The sequence below is a fragment of the Triturus cristatus genome, chromosome 6 (genome assembly GCF_964204655.1).
Source record: "Triturus cristatus chromosome 6, aTriCri1.1, whole genome shotgun sequence".
NCBI lineage: Eukaryota > Metazoa > Chordata > Amphibia > Caudata > Salamandridae > Triturus > Triturus cristatus.
Window position 1 is genome coordinate 1,931,831,345 of NC_140589.1, and position 20,515 is coordinate 1,931,851,859.

The 20,515-nt window shown below is 47.0% G+C and overlaps 1 protein-coding gene across 2 annotated transcripts in view; it reads right to left on the minus strand.

Moving 5' to 3' along the window:
* Nucleotides 1-20,515, minus strand: part of ITGB3 (integrin subunit beta 3) — a 391,103-nt gene that overhangs the window by 167,471 nt on the left and 203,117 nt on the right. For both annotated transcript variants that reach the window (XM_085613652.1, XM_085613653.1), the window contains 2 exons: nucleotides 10,161-10,383; nucleotides 5,987-6,087 (listed from right to left, as the gene is read on the minus strand). In XM_085613652.1, coding sequence (XP_085469778.1) covers nucleotides 5,987-6,087; nucleotides 10,161-10,383 — 324 coding nt within the window. The remainder of the gene's footprint in view (nucleotides 1-5,986; nucleotides 6,088-10,160; nucleotides 10,384-20,515) is intronic.

Genomic DNA, 20,515 nt, shown 5'->3' on the forward strand with positions numbered 1-20,515 from the left:
CCCCCACGAGGATGACGAGGTGAAACATAAGTCCCAGTCCTGCCCTGCTAATATATGGTATCAGGGGTGCCGAGGGCCTGTAGATTGAGGTGTCTCTCGTGGACTGCAGCACTAGTTGTGCCCCTACGAGGATGACGAGGTGAAACATAAGTGCCAGTCTGCCATTTAAGGTAATGGCAAAGCCCAAACCTCCCTTTTAATGTATGTAAGTCACCCCTTTACAGACCTAACGAGCCCTATGGCACAGTGTTGTATGTGAAAAGGTGGAACCTGTACTTTTACATGTTCCAGCAGTAAAAATACTAAATTGTTGATTTAACTGAGGAAAAGATAGTAGCCCCATTGGCAAGTACAGCATTACAGGCTGGCACTCGAACCCTGCTAACTTCTTCATTGGACTACTAAGGGTGGCACTGTCTGGTATCCATAGAATCAGTGCATTAAATCAATTTAATGGTTAAATCGCATTTAATGTCACTGGTGGGCAAAGTGCAACTTTAGAAGTTGCCACTTTAGTTGCCCAAAGTTTCCAGTGCCTGTTTACGGATGTACACGGGGATTGTCCTGCAGACAGCGTTCTGCCCTCCTGGGGAGACGTGCTAACAACTCCCAGGACACAATAGGGGCCTGCATGAGTGAGAGGTGTTACCTCCCTCTGCAGTAAACCACGCGGTGTTAGTCCAAAAGGCGAGCTTCAAAGGAGAAGCCGCCTTTGAAGAGCAAGTGGGTAACGCTTAAGAGACGGACACTCTATTGTTTAGGCAGACAGGCTGGCACTGGGGCAGGACAGGATGAGCCAGTTTCCAAACCATTTTCTCCAGGGGCGTGTAGCCCCTTGGTAGCCACACTTCTGGGAGTGGGCAAGGGAACTCTGAGTGTCGAGGAGAGGGATCTCGCCATGTAGGAGTGGGCCGACTGGTGCCTCCTGGGATAGCCAGATGCCACACTTCCCAGGAAGTGGTCATCAGGAGGGAGGAAATCTGGTAGCCCATTGGTTACCTACTCAAAGGCCACTTTCTGAACATAAATATGGTACCCTTGGCACTCAGAACTCAGATCGACCAATGAGGAACAAGGTTAGGGAGATGAAATAGGAGTACGCGATAGAGCGTTGTGTAAGAAAATAACGAGGAAACATCACTGCACGACAGTATAATCCGCACGCCACAGGTAAGCGGGTAGGGAAGGATGAGACAGTATAGTAGCTGAGTGAACCGCGCACACCGCGTTTAATTTAATAAACAGCACACTGTGTTTTATAATCATATTAATTTTATTACTATTTCATTTTTGAGATGTGATAGCAGAGTAGCGCAGTAACCGGGTACACCGCGTTTAATCGGTTAAACAGAACGCTGCGTTTTAAAGACGCTTGGTCAGCGAGAGATAGTATCTATTTATTGCATTCATATTATTTTTAACGCTCTTGACTTAGGAGACGGTAGTACAGGGTGAGAGGTGAATGGCGCCTATCGCGTGTAAATTAAATTAAATTAAGAGCACGCAGTGCATAATACTCGCGGTGACAGCAAATGTGAGTATTCACTTATATAGCTAGAAATAGCCACTAATTTGCCCGACTTAGGAGAAGGTCGAATAGAGAGGAGGACCATATATTCAAAACTGTTCCCCTGGTGAGGAGTGCGCGTCCTTATCAAATAGTTTTTAGCACGTTGCGCGATATAAACGCCTCAACAGCAAGAGTTAATATTCCCTTATATAGTGAATATATCGAAACTATTCCTTCTGATGCTCTCGACTTAGGAGAAGGGAGGAGCACCGTATACGCGAACTTGTTTCCCCTGCGTCTGGAGTAAAACACAAATAAGAAGAAAAACGAAGGAAGACGGTTGTAATACCGATATCAATTACAAGGTAGGCAATGATTCAGGATAAAACGAAGGAAATGGGGAAGGATACTTTTGAGTTTTTAATATGAATAAGAAAACATATGTCTTTTTAGATTCCAGTAACACGTGTAGAAAATTTGGATGGCTCTTCATAATCATAAAGGAAGAGCGAGCATAAACTCATAGCAGACTTACCCAGGATAAGAAACAACTAAGAGCATAAGAAGGTGAGGACTTTGATATAAAAGATATATGAGCCCCCCAGACTATGTTAGAAATAAAGAGGCAGGGGGGGATGAGTGAGACACACACAAAATAAATGTTGTCTCAATATCAAATGAGGATGACGAATTGATATATTTATCTTAACACAGGATCGGAATATTGAACATTGAGTTGAGAAAACCCTCATCAATGGTCTTGAGAAAGATGGTGGCAAATAAATGAGCCCATCGAAACGCGTCGACGCAAAAAAGGCACAATTCAAGGAACGGGTACCGACCTATAGAGATGAATGTATGAGTATCTCATAAGTGGTACCATTTTAGCTTTGTTCAAGAGGATGTGCAATATATGACAAAGTGTACTGTCTTTTTATGTTGTGTTTTCTTGGCTATGCGGGCTCATAACGAGAAAAAGTTATTATTTGATTATTGTGTAAAAATTTAACTTGTGCATTTGGGTCTTCCCCATATATTCTCAATTGGTTCCTTTTTGTGCTACTAAGGAAAAATGTACTGTTTAGATTAATTGTCAAGAAGGGACCATTTTAGATTGTGTGTTTTTAAATGTGATGTATAACATGTTTTTTAAATAATAAATATCAATGATTTCTGTATAAATGTGTTGAAAGATAATTGTCAAATAATAATATTAGATACAAGGGACTGCTAGTTGATACAGTCTGTAACTTTGCAGAGTCTCCAGCAGCGCATAGCCCGGAACTGGAGGGTGTCTGATACCAAAGAGAGAAGATTACCAGATGAAACCTGCTCTTTTTGGCGTCAGACAACGTATGCGTGCAGGGCAGCAAGGGTGAAGGGCTGGGAGGGGTGGTGGTGGCGGCAGAGAAGGTTGAGGGTAGGTAAAAAACAAGCATTGGCATAGCCAATAGGTCTCGCTTTTGGGACCTTATAAGTATTTAATTATGCAGCACAATATCCTTGGTGCAATAACTTCAACTGTTGCATAGCTCAACACGTATAAGGTCCCAAAGGTGAGACCTATTGGCTATGCCAATGCTTGTTAATCTTTCCTATCTTGCAACCCAACATAAACTAGTCGCATATTCACTCTTCCAACAAGCCTTCAAACTTGCAAGTAACACCCAACTTACACAAGGTTGTTGGTGTGACATAAGAGTCAATGGATTCCTGTGCCCTTTGCATACGTCTACCGAAATGGTAGTGCTCCAAGATCCGTAATCACTTTTGGTAGATAGTCCCTAAACCAATTTAGCCAATCATATCTCAAACTCATGAAGATTGTCAGTATCACTTCCACCTAGGTCAGGTAAATGTTCGAGGACCTCTTGACCTTCGGGTCCATAGCAGTGCAGCAACAAAGAAGTCTTTCTCCCAGCACTTAGTAAGACACTACACACAAATGCTTAATTCATAAAGACCATTTTACACATAGACCACCTAATGGGTGGACTTCCTGGATTAGACAAAAAGAAGGGTGGAGGCATAACATTCTGCATCTGTAAGAGGAATACAGTAAATAGAAACCAGAAGCAAAGCCCAGGACCTAAATATCAGAACGCCAATGTGTGACTTTCACACCTTAGACAATAAACATACCCATCACCCGAAAATGACCTAAAAAATGTCAGCTTACTGTCCTAACACTAAGAGATGAAAGTACATGCTTATCAACTAGGTATTCTTGAAGCTAAGCAATTATGAAAAATTAGCCACTCAAACACTAAGCGATTAAAAATGTTTTAAAAGAAATGATGCGCGCATCACCTTTGTAAATCCACCAGCAGACACGCAGTAAGAAAGATCATGTAATATCACCATTCACAATAGTTCATAAAAAAAGACCAAAATAATATGCAGTAATGCGCCTTGAAGACTCTGTGTACATTTCCCTGCATTCAGTCTGAGTACAGAGATGGCAGGGGGAAGAGGATAGACACCTAGCAAGATCGAAGGAAGAGAGAAAGTGGGAAGGGGAAGAGGAGGTGCCGTGCAGAGAGAGGAAGAGGAGGTGCAAGAAGAGGCAACGATAGGCAGAGGTAGGCGCCGAAGTCGAGAAGGGGGTGGATGACCCAAGAGGAAGTTGCGAGATGGGGAGAGGGGGAGACAAGACAGGGAGAGTGAAGGAGAGAGGCAGGGAGGGACTCGGTGCTCACAAAGCTCAGAAAGACACTGTTCCGCTCCTACCTGAACAAGACGCGCGGCCGCCAGACGCGCTCTGTGGTGGGGGGGAGGAGGAACGTTGAAGACGAGGAAGACGGAGAGGTAGAGGCGGAGCGTGGCACGCGCGCTTGTACACGTAACCGCACGCTCTCTGTCGAGATAATTAAACTGAGATAATTGTTTCAAGAAACACGAAGCACAAGTTGAACTCGTGAAAGTGGCACTCAGGATATGCACGTCCCTATCATGGGGAAACAAAAACAGACCCCAATAAACCTTTTTTTTTTTAACTGAAAATGATTGCGGCTGTGAACTGCCGTGGAGCTTAGCCTACTGCAAAGCAACCAAACACCAGCAGGCGTATGGAATTGCATCTACTTCCATCACAAGCACGATGCCAATTGTTTCATTTCCACGCTCAGGGTTAGTAACTCGACTGTCATCCTAGGGAGGCTCATATTCCCGGATAAAGTTCTTATCAAAAGCCTTCTACTTTTTTCCTGGTTGAGCATAAGTAAGATTATCCAGCTCACGAAATAAAGACAAGCCCGGGAGTTGTGTGCGCGCATGCGCGCTAAAAGGCAAAAGTGAAAGCAGGCTGGCAAGTGGTGTGCGATGTGCACACACCATGACGAGAGAGGAAAGCCAGATGGCGCCTCTGCTCGTCATTGTGCGCGTAACCGCTGCCAGACTAAAAACTGTGGTAGCACTTTTAAATGCCCACACACTAAATGTCTCACCAGTGCAACGCATGCGCTGGCTCAGGCGAGGCCTAAAAAACAATAGGAGACGTTGGAGGTTAGGGGTTAGCCTGCAGGGGGCACACAAACGTGTGAGGCGGCAGGCTAATTGCTCAGGAGGGGGCTAGCTGCATTTCAAAGGCCTTTAACATCTGCTTCCTGCTGGCCTTTTGCTCACCCTCTCTTTACTGGCTCAGTGGCAGCACAGAGTCAGTAAAGAGAGGGTGAACAACATTTTTTTAAACATATTTTGCGGGCACTTTTGTAAAAATCGCTGCATTTTTACAAAAGTGCTGATTTTGCACATTTTTTGCAAATGGCGAAATCCTAGGGGGTGTGTTGAAGTGGGAGAAATACAATTAAAAATTGCTGAAAATACGAAGAGGAAAGAAATTGTTCCCCATTTTTTAGGGATTAAGATTAGGATTAAGTAGGTGATCCGCAATCAATAACAGTCAACCAGGAAGAGCCGTGTGGAACACATTATGAAATAAGGACATAAAAAATAATTATGGGGTTCATACACAACAAATCCATGAAACTCAGCAGAAGAGCAGAAATGTAACAAAGGAATAGTTTACAGAGTAAAGATAAAAGAGGCAGCTAGAAAGCCTTGAGAAGCCTGCAAGATAAAGAGGTACAGGACGAGAAAGCCCCGTCCAAGGAACGGATAAAGTTTAACACGACAAGTAGGAGGGACAGTGAAGGACATTTCTATCCATATCAAGAAATGAAGAGAAGAAAGGATCCGTTTTAGGTGATGTCATAGGGTTTGGGTGAACACCATCACTGTGAGGATGGAAATGTTATTTCAGTCTGAAGAGTGTGTTTGCGACAGAGAAATACAGCTCCATGGGTTCCATTGTTCCTTTGGGGTTGCAGAAAGGTTGACATGGCATGGGTCAGTCCTGAACTGAGCAAACAGCAGCAGTCTGGCCCATCAAACCCCACAGGGCACCTGTAAGTCACTTGCACCACAAACAACATGTAGCACCTTCTGGTACCTGGAAGTCATATGCGCGTTACTCACCGAGCTCTTGTACGGATTCAATCTCATCGCGGCAAATCCTGCTGCAGGAGCCATCAGTGAACCAAGGACCTCTCTCGAACTTCTTACACTCCACGCACTCCCTGTTGGCAAGAAGAGGAAGAGGTTCAGAGGCCTGAGGCAGACACCCTACAGACGTCTTTGGATCCAACGACAGAGCTGCAGAGTCAGCATCTAGCCCTATGTCTTCAGACCTTACTTCATAGACAGCACTACACTGCATCCTGGGAGATGTAGTCTCATACAAGTACCTGAAAAGGCCAGTCTACAAGCTGTAGTGTACAAAGTGCTGTTGGTCAAAACATTAGACTGGATGAAGGTCTCCTCTGAGAATTGACCAGTCTGAAGCTCTAGACGGATGGCTCTCTTCCGTCGTGTATTCTCACGCACAATCAGCGCGTCCACTTTCCTCTTTCCCAAAAGCAATGGAAATATTGCGGATGTTGTGTGCTCCCTCAAGCATGACGTCACATTATTCCAGGACAGTATCCAAGGCGATCTTGTAAGTGTCCTGCCTCCTTAACAATGAAAAACATATTCCTTCTAACTGCGATGCGCCCATGTCTTTGCTGGATTCGTTTCTTATTTGATCTTAGTCTGGCTTCCTAGGTATATTTTACAAATGTTCTGCTGGTTGTAAAAATGGTGGATAAATAAATGGAACCTTAATTGCCAGTTAATCCGGTATTCGTCATGGACTTTCTGAATGGATCTGCCTCATGCAAACACCCTTTCTGTTCCCAAAACTATTTTTTTTTATTTTAGGTTTTTGATATAATGTGGACCTAAGTCCAAGCAGCAGAGCAGTGCCTTGCCGTGAACATTTTTATTACAGCAGGAACATGGAGAGATGAGGTGCTGCACTTGCAGGGTCCAATAGAAACACATGATCGATATCACATCCGCAGGACTGTAAGCAGCCGCGGCCTGCGCAGGTGGGAGCCCTGGGGTCTGGGTGGAGATTCGACAGGCGACCACAATAATGAATGTTCCCTCGTGGTTGTCAGTCGCATCCGCCCACCCCCACCCTCCCACCGCTCTTACCTGCATGGGCCGCCGCTGATTGTACAGAGGGCCACCGTCCTGGATTGGGCCACAGTACATCTTTCACAAGGGGTGCTGTGCGCAGAGAGGGAAGGTGGCCCTCTTACAGATGATGCGCTATCCCAGCGCAGAGGCTCTGGGGGGCGCGCATCATTGAAAGGCACACTGGCTGTTTGAAGCAGCCAGGCTGCCTTCCACAGTGCAGGCGCAATCTGAGCCGCTTTTGGAAGGGGGACGGAGATCCGACAGGGACATGGCTGGGGTGCCCATGCATGAAGGAGTCCCTCTTGGGGGGCATCCTCTGAGCCACCTTTCTGTGGCGCACATTGTCTGTTCCACCTCTTTGTGGCGCAGTCAGTGCGCGTCTTGACAGTCCCTTTACTTCTAAGCCCATGCCCATAGTACAGCGGGGCGCAGAGCCGCAGTACTTCCCTCATTAGACCGGGGCCATGCGTCCAGGCTGATGAGGGCACACCCCATAGAATTCTGCTAGCGCTGTATGTGCACTGGTGCAAACTGTATCACAGAGGGGGCCATGCAAGCGTCTGCAGCCCTTTCTGAAATACCAGAGGTACCCAGGGATGCAGAAAGTGGGCACGCGCCCCGGGGCACTGTGTAATGCAGCCCTGGGATGTGACTGGACGATGGACGTGGACACGCAGGTGACACACTACACTGTACACAGCGTTTGCATCATAAAAACCAGCACTGTATTTTATATTTGGAGACCCAGTTAGATAAAGCCATATAGACCAACTAACATGGGTCTTTTGGTCACGGTCCAAAGGCTGAAAACAAAAAGGGTCCCCGAGTCCGAGGCCTTCATGCTATGGAGTAACCACATCTCTGCAAGATGCGTCTGTGGGGAGGGGGAGGTGCACAGGCCCATCTTCAGAGCGTCCACGTTTAGAAGGCTGACAATCTCAGCAGTAGGGCAACAGGATAATCCATTGTAAATAGCTGTGTGCCAAGTTATGATTGGGGGGGGACATTTCACAAAAGGCATATGAAATTATGCAAAATGTACCCAAATTCAATTCCAAGTGTGTCCTATGAAAATATTACGAGAGGGTGTGCCGCACATTTAAAAAAAATCACACAAAATGTTGGCAAGGTGAGTGACTTGAGCAGAAATGTCTCCAGTGAGACATTTTCTGCCCAAATCAGATCCTGAGGGATGAAAATGTGCAAAATTGCACACTCGGAAAATTCAGAGAATTTAGGGAAATACGAGATGTGCAGATTTTGAAACCGTTCTAAACATTTGGCACGACCTACACTGGCATCTGATATGCAGAGTGAACAGGGGGTGCGGGCATTTTCATCTGGATATTTCTGATTTGCAAAGGAAAGAGGCATCCATCCCTTTACACAATGCTCAACAATGCTTGCATCGTACTTGGCACACACGGTCACAGGGCTAAACCAGGTGCTTGAACATCAAAGTGCAAATGCTAAAAGCAGCATGGCTGAGATCGTGTTAAAGGCTGGCTGCCTCTGTCCTCTTATCACTTGAGTCAACAGTGTCAGAAGTCTCGACTGTGACTGGCTCACAAACCATGAACTGCCCAAGATCTCCGTGCGTCATGGTGACGCCGGGACTCAGTGCGGGCTCTGGCTCTGTGTGTAATGGCCACGCCCCTTAGAGTAATTCATAATGTGCATTTAATGCATGTGAAAGGAGAAGACAAAAAATATTTAAACCAATAAGGAAAGAAAGATTAGTTAGTTCTACGTAGATATAAAGGCAAACAATTTCAACAGAAAGAGTGCATACATTAAATGGCTAAAATATGTATTTTTTCTATTGAAGCTTCCTGGTAAATGCCTTGAGATGCAGTGGAGGTGTAAAATCAATGACTCAGCGTGTAGTGATGTTTAAAAGAGGTGAAAGATAATTGTTTGGCACAGCACATTTCCACGCCTGTTTTCAAACAAGGAAATGGCCTTTGTACAAATAATCCCACTTGAAATGTTACAAGAGGGGCATCAGAAAAAGATGGAACAACTAAAGCATGTTTTATAAGGCTACAAAGTACGTCACACCCAGAACCCAAGCAGGATTGTAAGGAAGCTATCGACCTATTGCCGTCATCTGCACTGGATTTAATGTTCTAAAACATGAGACACAAAATGAAGTATGACAAAGCACATGGAATCATTTGTAATTTCAGGAAGTCAGGTTGAATGTTTGTGCGAGAATAAACAAGCACTGATAGCTGCTAATGACTTACAACCCTGATCAGACTGATGGAAGCGTCTGTTTCAAATAATGAGATCTGAGAAAGAAAACATTGTTCATTCCATCAGAAGTCTCAGGGTGCAATCATGAATATGAAATAGAGAAATGTTTTCCTTTTCAAATGAATTGTACATTACAGTTGCATGCTGTGCTTTTGTGCATGTGAACACGTGTTAGTAACAATAGATATTTTCTGTCTCCAGAGAAACAAAACAAAATGTATTTTATATTACTAAATTGTGGTTTCCAAAATTAAGGAGCAATTAAAAAAGTAACTGTTAAGGATCCAACCTGAATTCTGTGAGTAACCTAACAGTATGTGCTGTCTTTGTAACTATAACAATGTGCCCCACATGCAGACACCAAAGACACTTAATATTAAAAGTAATCTAGATAAAAAAATTCCGTGAGCAAGGTCGAAATCTGTTTGTAATGTAACAGTTACATACTCTTTCTTTGTAACTATAAGAACATGCTCTACATGCATACACCAAAGAAACGTAATATTCTAATTAATCCAAATAATTCTGTGAGCGAAATCGAGAAAAAATAATCAAGTCCGCAAACAAGAAGAAATAAAAATAATGACATCCGTACACATGAAGGAAAAAAAAAAGATGTGTTCCGATAAAAGCAGAGCGGCAGTCACCACAAGGCTGAATGGTAAAAAGAAGGTAAATAAAATGTTTAAAAGAATCCAAATAATGAAAACAGTGCAGCTGCACCGATAACATGCACTCAATAAACCAGCTTCAAGACAAAAAAAAGTAGGTGCAAACGTTAGAAAGGAAGGAGCACTTCGTCCAGCCTTCACCGAAAAGAAGTAGGCTAGAGTAGGTCATGTCCAAGAACCAGTGAATTCTCACTTACTTTTTGAAAGTGCAGGCATCAGGACAGGTGGGACACTTCTCACAGGTAACTCCATAGGAGCCAGGCTGGGTACAGTCGCATTTTCCGCACACACACTGACCACGCCCACTGCACAGCAGGCCCCTGCTGGCCATGCAGGTGTCCGTACGCGAGGTGCAGTTACAGTAGTCTCCCGTCCAATCCGACTCACAGTTACAGTCCCCACAGCTGCACTGACCATGTCCTGTCAACAAATAGATGTACATGGTTAAGCACAAACATAACGCGCTGCAGACGTACTCAGAATACACAGTGGCACAGGGGCATCTTAAAATATCAGAACAGTTGTGTGCTCTGTAGAGCAGGAAACTTTAGCTTGGATCTTCGACCATAAGACATACATTTATAATGTTTGCATAGTCTGAGGACGCATCAAGAGAGGAAGCACTTACAGAAAAGATTGTGGATACATATGGAGAGGATGACCATTTAGTAAGACATACAGACAGATCGTCATAAAAAGTTTGTCAAAATGGGGTGTGATATGTGCTGTATGTGGTAAATAACATTACCACTGGGTGAGCTATTTACTACTTGTGGTAAGAACTTCCTATTCTGAGTTTTCAACAGGAAAATGAGGGGAACACGCAAAAACAGTTAGCCTACTACATTTTAACAGGTTTGACCTGTCAGAAATCATCATGGGAAACTGCTAGTGTCTAATGATCGTCTTTTAATTCCAGTTGCTTGAGGAAACAGGTATTTGCAAAAAGATCTGAATTTAGCTCTTAACTCATAATAACGGCTTCAGACTATGTAAATTGCTAAATCAAGTAGGTTTTATTGTTCAAACATGTGGTGTCAAGCTCAGAAATTATGTGCATGTTATCATCTAGAACTTTGCAAAGACGTCAAGCAAGAAGTCACACCAGAGATTAATTCTGGAAGTGTACAAGTGCATGACATGCTTTCCTTTAGGCATTGGGTAAAAGATTACTTCTGAAAGTAAGTGTAAGAATGCTCTCATGTAGGCACCACCTAATGAACCTGTAACGCCCTGAACGTCTCAGAATCGTTTAACAGACACGATAATGAGAACGCAACCACTTGTGAAGGTTTAGTTATTTTAATGAAGGCAAAAATAATACAAGGAATAAACAAAGGTTATAGTCACTGGAATCCTCCAGGCTAAGTACGTTACCAGCCCACAGCACGGATGGTCCTAACCGTCCTCTGCATATACGCCGATCCCGGCGTATGCCAACAGAGGGCAGAAATGAAATGGCCGACAATGCCAATCGGTAGGCTGTGAGGGGCACGAAGAGTGTTGGGGAGAATCGAGGAGTCAGGGAAACACCCAGCCGGGGTCTCTACCTGAAGGGAGCAGCCGCTCAACCTCTTCCTCAGACTGCACCGGGACGCGGAGTCACCTCCTGGTGATGCGTCACCGATACCCCAATCACAAGCAAAGAAGACTGAACCGAGAGCAGCCGCTCGATCGATCCTGTGGACTTCCGAGTCTGTAACGCGGCAAACACCTCCTGGTGTGCGTTACAGCTGGCAGTCCCTGTATCTCTGGTCGGGCTGGGAGTTAAGACTCCAACCAGCAAAAGCGCCACTGCGCTTTGACTCAGCCGAGTCAAAAAGCGAAGCTCAATGGTTATCCGGTAGAGCTTCCGGGTCCTTCACAGGTGACGATGGGGCAAGACACGGCCCAGGGAGTAACGACTCGACCTACCTCCGTTCTGGCCTTACTGGAGCACCACTCCTGAACACTGCTCTTCACTAAGCAGGTACGTCGGTGTAAACACAATATCCGACAGCGTTGTACCTCCCGGTTCCTCCCTTTATAGGGCGTTGTTTTCCTTGAGTTATGTAACAGCTCTCCTGTTTACATAAGGGCGTGTTTTCCTTGTGTTATGTAACAGCTCTCCTGTTTACATAAGGGCGTGTTTTCCTTGAGTTATGTAACAGCTCTCCTGTTTACATAAGGGCGTGTTTTCCTTGAGTTATGTAACAGCTCTCCTGTTTTACATAAGGGCGTGTTTTCCTTGAGTTATGTAACAGCTCTCCTGTTTTACATAAGGGCGTGTTTTCCTTGAGTTATGTAACAGCTCTCCTGTTTACATAACCTCTCAACCGCTAAGCATCCTGGGAGATGTAGTCCGTTTTCGCTGGTTACCGTTTTCCTCCCCTCGCATGACAGGAATTCTTGACAGTACATCCTCCCTCTCAGCGGCTCCCCACGGGTCCAGCGCTGGCAGGAAAACGCCGATGGAACAAGGAGACCAAGCGCGGAGCATGAACCCCTTCAGCCGGTTCCCATGACTGCTCCTCCGGGCCATAGCCTTTCCACGCAACCAGGTACCACAGCTTCCCCCTGCGCCATTGGGACGCCCGTATGCCCGACACTTCATACTCCACCTCCGACTCCACGCATACCGGCCTAGGTGTCCCAGACGGCTTGGAGGGTGCTGGTTTGAGCAATGATACATGAAAGACAGGGTGTATCCGCAATGACTGGGGCAAGCACACCTTCACGTTCACGGGACCCATACACTTGGTAATTCGATAGGGGCCCATGTACTTGGGATGGAACACACTGTTCTTTCGAAACCTCATGTTTCTTGTGGATATCCAGACGTAGTCTCCAGTGCGGTACAGTGGCCCGGGCCTTCTCTTCCTGTCTGCCGCAGCCTTGTATCTTCTCTTGGCCTCTATTAGGACAGCCCTTGAGCGCATCAACGTGTCTTTTATGTGTGCCACCCTGTCCGCTGTGGCGGGAATCCTGTCCTCTCTGAACGGATGTAGAAATGGCAAGAACCTGGGATGTTGGCCATAGTTGCTATAGAACGGAGATGACTGTGTGGAGCTGTGAGTGGCGTTGTTATAGGCGATCTCTGCAACCCATAGCAAGTCGACCCATTCTTCCCTGCCCTGGTCCACAAAACATCGCAGATACTGTTTGAGCGTTTGGTTCAGGCGCTCGGTTTGGCCGTCCGTTTGAGGGTGGTAGCTGGTGGACAGGGCGGTCTTAACATGCAGCGCAGTGCACCAAGTCTGCCAGAATTGCGCAGTAAACTGCGACCCCCGGTCCGACACGATCACCCCAGGTAATCCATGCAGTCGTACCACATTCTTTAGGAGTAGTGACGCCAATTCCCCGGCCGTAGGGACTCTCTTGCAGGGGATGAAGTGCCCCATTTTCGTCAAGTAATCCACCACCACCAGTATTGCCGTCATCCCCTGGTCTACCGGTAGGCCCACCACGAAGTCCAGTGATATGCTATCCCATGGTCTATCCGGGGTCGGAAGTGGATGTAAGAGCCCTTGGGTTCGGCCATGGTCGGCCTTCATGGTAGCACACGTAGGACACTCCTGTCCCCACCTCCTGACATCCACTCTCATGTTTGGCCACCAGAAATGCCGTCCCATGCTAGCCACCGTTTTTTCAAAGCCCAAATGACCTGCGCATGGAGAGTCATGGCACCAGATGAATGCTTGTTTCCTTAGCCTAGGCGTGGGTATCAATAGGCACCTGCCCTTCAGGGGTATCCCGTCCTTCAGCTGCCATTCTCTGTGACTGAGGAGCCACCTCCGCCATGCGAATGACCTGATCCCTCTCTTTATTCCCCTCAGGAAAGTATCCGGTTGGATAACCCCCAATACCATCCTCGGGGAAATGATGGAACGCTCGGTCGCAGGCAATGGTTCCTTAACTGCAGATTGACGGGACAGGGCGTCCGCCTTCCGGTTTTCCGTCCCCGGCCGATATGTGATGCGGAAGTTGAACCCCGCAAAGAAGATCATCCACCGCAGCTGTCTGGGAGAAAGGTGTCTTGTGGCCGTCATGAACTGTAGGTTCCGATGGTCCGTGTACACCGATACCACATGTCTTGCCCCCATCAACCAATGCCTCCATTCGGTGAAGGCGTCCTTGATTGCGAGAAGCTCCTTCTCCGCAATATGGTAGTTGCGTTCGGCGTCGTTGAGTTTGCGGGACATGTACGCAACGGGATAAAGCACCCCTGTGTCGTGGTTGCGTTGGGACAAGATAGCCCCCAGCGCCACATCCGATGCGTCCGCTTCCACCACGTAGGGGAGATCCGGATCGGGGTGAGCCAACACCGGTGCCTTACCAAAGGCGCTTTTCAGGGCCTCAAAGGCTTTGTTCGCTTCAGGGGACCAGACAAACTCCTTGGACTTCCTCAGTAGCTGTGTGATTGGGGCCACCAATCCTGAAAATCCATCTATAAACCGCCTGTAAAAGTTGGCGAAGCCAATGAAACTTTGGACGTCCTTCACGCTTTGGGGCACCGGCCATTCTTTCACCGCCTTGATCTTTCGTTCTGCCATCTCCTGTCCCTCTGGACTCAGCATCACTCCGAGGAATTCCACGGATGTGACGTGGAAGTCACACTTGCTGAGTTTACAAAACAGCATGTTTTCCCTCAGCTTTTGGAGCACAGCTTTGACGTGGTGTATGTGCTCCTCCACACTGGACGAATAGATGAGGATGTCGTCGATATATACGACCACGTAGATATCCAACTCCTCTCTGAATACCTCATTCAAAACGTACTGAAAGGCTGCCGGGGCGTTGCACAGACCGAACGGCATGACGAGGTACTCAAAAAGGCCGAACCTGGTCTTAAAGGCGGTCTTCCACTCGTCTCCGTCCCTCATGCGCACCAGATGGTATGCCCCTTTCAAATCCAACTTGGTGTAGATACGAGCTTTCTTGACCTGTTCCAGGAGTACACTGATGAGAGGCAAGGGGTACCGATTCTTTACGGTTATCGCATTCAATGCCCTAAAGTCCACACAGGCTCTCAGCTCCCCATTAGCCTTCGGGATGAAGAAGAGTGGCGAGGCGGCCGGAGACTTGGACGGGCGGATGAATCCTAGCTTGAGGAGTTTATCCAGGTACCCCCGGAGATGCACGTTTTCAGGCTCCGTCAGGGCATACAGCCTGCCGCTGGGAACGCTGGCCCCTGGCACCAGGTCGATCTGGCAGTCAAACTGTCTATGCGGTGGTACCACTTCCGCCTTCACCTCATCAAATACATCCTCAAAACTGTGATAGGCCTGGGTGAGAGCCACATCCTTTTCTGCCGCTGTAGCCACCGTCTGACTCCCACTCTCATCTGCGTCAAGGGATTCCGTTCCTATTCCACAATGCAGGATGCAATACGGTGACGTCAGTTCGATGCGATGTGTTGGCCAATCCGCAGAGGGGTTGTGTTTCTGTAGCCACGGCAATCCCAATATGACGCCATATTGGGATGCTCGGATGATGTTAAAATCGATTTGTTCCAAATAGTTCCTCCCACATCTCATCGGAAGGACCCCCGTGTGCTGCCCGATGGGCCCCGTCACCAATCGCCTTCCGTCTACAGCATAGACGTCTTCGGGTACAGCTTTGGGAAGAAGCACTAGCCCTAGCCTGCATGCCTCGTTGTGGTCCATAAACATGCCAGTGGCCCCTGAATCCACCATGGCCACAACGGGTATCCACTGGTCATGCACTCCCACGTGCACCGTGAGAAACAGGTGTCGTTGTCCCTTAGTGACCGAGTTGGAAAGTGAAGGGATGGATGAGTGACTCCGAGATGCCCCTTCTTTGGTTTGGGAGTCCTCTAGTTTTCCGCCGGTACGTCCACCACGGCTGTTACCGACCGGTTGGCCCGATAACGTGACGTCTTCGGTTTGGCAGGGCATTCACGTACGTAGTGGCCTTTTTTGCCACAATATAGGCACAATCCTTGTTTACGGCGTGACTCTTTCTCCGTGGCTGTGAGGCTCGCTCGTATTGCGCCGATGTCCATGGGTTCTCCCTTGGATGCGGTGGAAGTTTCAGGACTTCCCACTGTCACATAGGATGGAAGGGATTTTCCTTTTCTTTCACTTAGCCTATGTTCCAGCCGTAATACCAGGTTGATAAGGCCCTCACATGTCTTGGGTTGTGGGTCAATATGAGCCACAGCGTCCTTGAGCTCATCGCACAGCCCGTGATGGAAGAGCGCCGTCTGTTTAGCAACAGGCCACTTGGTTTCCGCAACCAGCCTTCGGAACGCGTTGAGATACTGCACCAGGTTGTTGGATCCCTGTCTCAACTCAAGCATTTCACGGTCCGCCGTGTACGAGTCAGCCCTTCTGTCGAAGACCTTCAGGAATTCCTCGCGAAAAGCACCCCAATCACATAAGATGGGGTCGTCCCTGCTCACCAGAGGTACGGCCCATTGTGCCGCGTTTCCAGCCAAATAGGATATAAGGAAAGCCACACGAGCCTGACTCGTGGGGAACGCCCTTGGTTTGCATGATAAATGTAGCGCCACTTGTGTGAGGAATACCTGCACTGTGTTAGGATCCCCACTGTACCTCTCTGGTGTTGCCAAGGGGACGGCTACCGGCATTTCCACTACTACCGCAGGGGTCTGGTTCGTGAGGGAGGTGCTGGGCGTGAGCGGGTCCAATTGGATAGCATCCAGTCTGGCTTTTACATCGGCTGTTTCTTGCCTGGAAGCAGCCAATTCAATTTGCACGGTCGCTAAAGCAGCCAGCACATCATCAAGTGTTGCCATGTCTGTTATCGACCGGGAGACAGTTAGTGTTATTAAGGTCGGATATTTTGTAACGCCCTGAACGTCTCAGGATCGTTTAACAGACACGATAATGAGAACGCAACCACTTGTGAAGGTTTAGTTATTTTAATGAAGGCAAAAATAATACAAGGAATAAACAAAGGTTATAGTCACTGGAATCCTCCAGGCTAAGTACGTTACCAGCCCACAGCACGGATGGTCCTAACCGTCCTCTGCATATACGCCGATCCCGGCGTATGCCAACAGAGGGCAGAAATGAAATGGCCGACAATGCCAATCGGTAGGCTGTGAGGGGCACGAAGAGTGTTGGGGAGAATCGAGGAGTCAGGGAAACACCCAGCCGGGGTCTCTACCTGAAGGGAGCAGCCGCTCAACCTCTTCCTCAGACTGCACCGGGACGCGGAGTCACCTCCTGGTGATGCGTCACCGATACCCCAATCACAAGCAAAGAAGACTGAACCGAGAGCAGCCGCTCGATCGATCCTGTGGACTTCCGAGTCTGTAACGCGGCAAACACCTCCTGGTGTGCGTTACAGCTGGCAGTCCCTGTATCTCTGGTCGGGCTGGGAGTTACGACTCCAACCAGCAAAAGCGCCACTGCGCTTTGACTCAGCCGAGTCAAAAAGCGAAGCTCAATGGTTATCCGGTAGAGCTTCCGGGTCCTTCACAGGTGACGATGGGGCAAGACACGGCCCAGGGAGTAACGACTCGACCTACCTCCGTTCTTGCCTTACTGGATCACCACTCCTGAACACTGCTCTTCACTAAGCAGGTACGTCGGTGTAAACACAATATCCGACAGCGTTGTACCTCCCGGTTCCTCCCTTTATAGGGCGTTGTTTTCCTTGAGTTATGTAACAGCTCTCCTGTTTACATAAGGGCGTGTTTTCCTTGTGTTATGTAACAGCTCTCCTGTTTACATAAGGGCGTGTTTTCCTTGAGTTATGTAACAGCTCTCCTGTTTACATAAGGGCGTGTTTTCCTTGAGTTATGTAACAGCTCTCCTGTTTTACATAAGGGCGTGTTTTCCTTGAGTTATGTAACAGCTCTCCTGTTTTACATAACCTCTCAACCGCTAAGCATCCTGGGAGATGTAGTCCGTTTTCGCTGGTTACCGTTTTCCTCCCCTCGCATGACAGGAATTCTTGACAGAACCACACCAAAGGTTGCTGCTGGAAGTGTGTAAGTGCTCTCCTTTAGGCATCAGGTAATGAGCCACGCTAGAGATTACTCTTCAAAGTGTGTGAGGGTATCAAATGCTCTCCTTCAGGTAACGAGCCACGCTAGTGATTACTCTTCAAAGTGTGTGAGGGTATCAAATGCTCTCCTTCAGGTAATGAGCCACGCTAGAGATTACTCGTCAAAGTGTGTGAGGGTATCAATTGCTCTCCTTCAGGTAACGAGCCATGCTAGAGATTACTCTTCAGTGTGTGAGGGTATCAAATGCTCTCCTTCAGGTAACGAGCCACGCTAGAGATTACTCTTCAGTGTGTGAGGGTATCAAATGCTCTCCTTCAGGTAACGAGCCAAACTAGGGATTACTCGTCAAAGTGTGTGAGGGTATCAGATGCTCTCCTTCAGGTAACGAGCCACGCTAGAGATTACTCTTCAAAGTGTGTGAGGGTATCAAATGCTCTCCTTCAGGTAACGAGCCATGCTAGAGATTACTCTTCAGTGTGTGAGGGTATCAAATGCTCTCCTTCAGGTAACGAGCCATGCTAGAGATTACTCTTCAAAGTGTGTGAGGGTATCAAATGCTCTCCTTCAGGTAACGAGCCACGCTAGAGATTACTCTTCATAGTGTGTGAGGGTATCAAATGCTCTCCTTTAGGTGTCAGCAGCCAGATGTATGGAGGCTTTTTCCATTCACAAAACAAGGCCATTTGTGAACATAAAAAACCCTTTTTGTATGTATGAAAGGCATTCGTTTGTAGTTTAAGAGAACCGATTTTTACAGAATCTGTATTTTTGTGACTCCAAATAGCGAGTCGCACTTTGTGATTGTTTATTAACGATTTCGTATTACAATGTACGAAGCCTTCGCACATTTGCTTATTTTGTATGGGAAATTTACCACAAACTCGAAACAGGTGACATCCAGGTACAACCTATATAAACAGCCCCAGAATGCATCAGCGTTTTCCACAATATATGCATTGTATGTGGTGGCGAGACAGAAGCACATTTTTAGAGCTAGAGTTACCCTTTTCAAACATACAGAAGAGGACATATTTGACAAATACAGGCGAAGTAGAGCAGTTCTTTTAGATATCATAACTGAAATAATGCCACATCCAGAGAGAAGCGCTCTCAGGAGCAATTCTACCCTCACCCACGTATTATGCACTCTGCACCTCTTACCCTCTGGGAGTTACCAATGTGTAGTTACTGCAATAGGTGGGACCTCTCAAAGTATGCTATCCAGGTTTCTCAGAGGTTTTTTGGACGCAATGCTAATTAGAATTCATTCTTATACTAGTTTTCCTACAACTGCACAGGAATTACAAGTAACAAAGTAAACATTTCATAGAACAGCCTCATTTCCACAGTATTAGATTTATAGATGGTCCTCGTGTTCTTATGTGCCCCACCTCTCACCATGGATCTCATTTGGGGATAGTCGGGTGGCAGCTGTGACCTCTGGCTTGCTCCCTGCTCCTCCTTGCACTGCCTTTGCCACCGCTGGCCTCCAGCAGGCAATGGTTTTGCTCTACAACTTTTTAAAGATCAACATGGGTTGTAATGCATCCAATATGATAACAGATATAGGTGCAGGATTCCTCGGCAGCACGCATGACGCCTTTATGTTCAGACATAGTGGTATTTATACACGCCTCAGAGGGGATTTTGGAGGTGGCTATTTACAAGGTAATTGCTCTTAAATGTTCATAGGTAAATGATACCCACATATTGACACATAAGCTGCTGGTGCCTGCAGCTATTATTTACATGTTCAAGCTGCAAAACCGACCTAAAGTAGCAACAGCCTCCGTTAACTCCTTAAAAATGTCGCAATCACTGTTTGTCCCTCCTCAATGGTGTTCTTGAGCCTGTCTCAGCTATCTTTTATGTCTGCGATTTTTTCATTCATGCCACATTAACTGTGTATTGACAGCTTTTATGCAGGGGCTGCACTGCCAACACTGAGGCCTCCAAGCAACCAAAAACATCTAATGTATCCACATCCTTGTACTGGTTATAAGGCCAGAATTTCTCAGGAGGGAGGCACTCGACGGGACTGAAGAAGCCGTCTGTGCATGTGTCGGCTCCCTACAGCAGGCTGCGCGTTCTCTTTGGACGTTGTTTGCTCCTCCGACTCTTGTGGAAATCTGGCAGTGGAGAGACTGTTACTATGTCTTGATGGTGCAAGTAGTGTTGGCGTGACAGGGGTTTCATATGCTTCCCCCATCTGTTCCCCGAACAAAGGGCCTGACATAGATCTTGGTGGAGGGGAATACAACATCACAAACGTGACAGAGATCCCGTCTGCCGAATTACGATCCCATTATATCCTATGGAAATCGCTATACGACAGTCGTGATATTCCATCTGCAGAGATCTAAATAAGGCCCAAAGACTTTAAAATGACTTTCCAGTACTTCTTGCAATCAAACTAGTTCTAGTCAGGTCTCTTAGTCAGAGTTTCATTCCTGCTATTTGAAACAAATACCGAGGATGACACACCTCTGGTGGTAAACTACCAGTCAGCTGAGAGTACTGCTCTTTAAGATTGGTACTCTCGTTGGTACCTGATGCTTACAAAAACTGCTA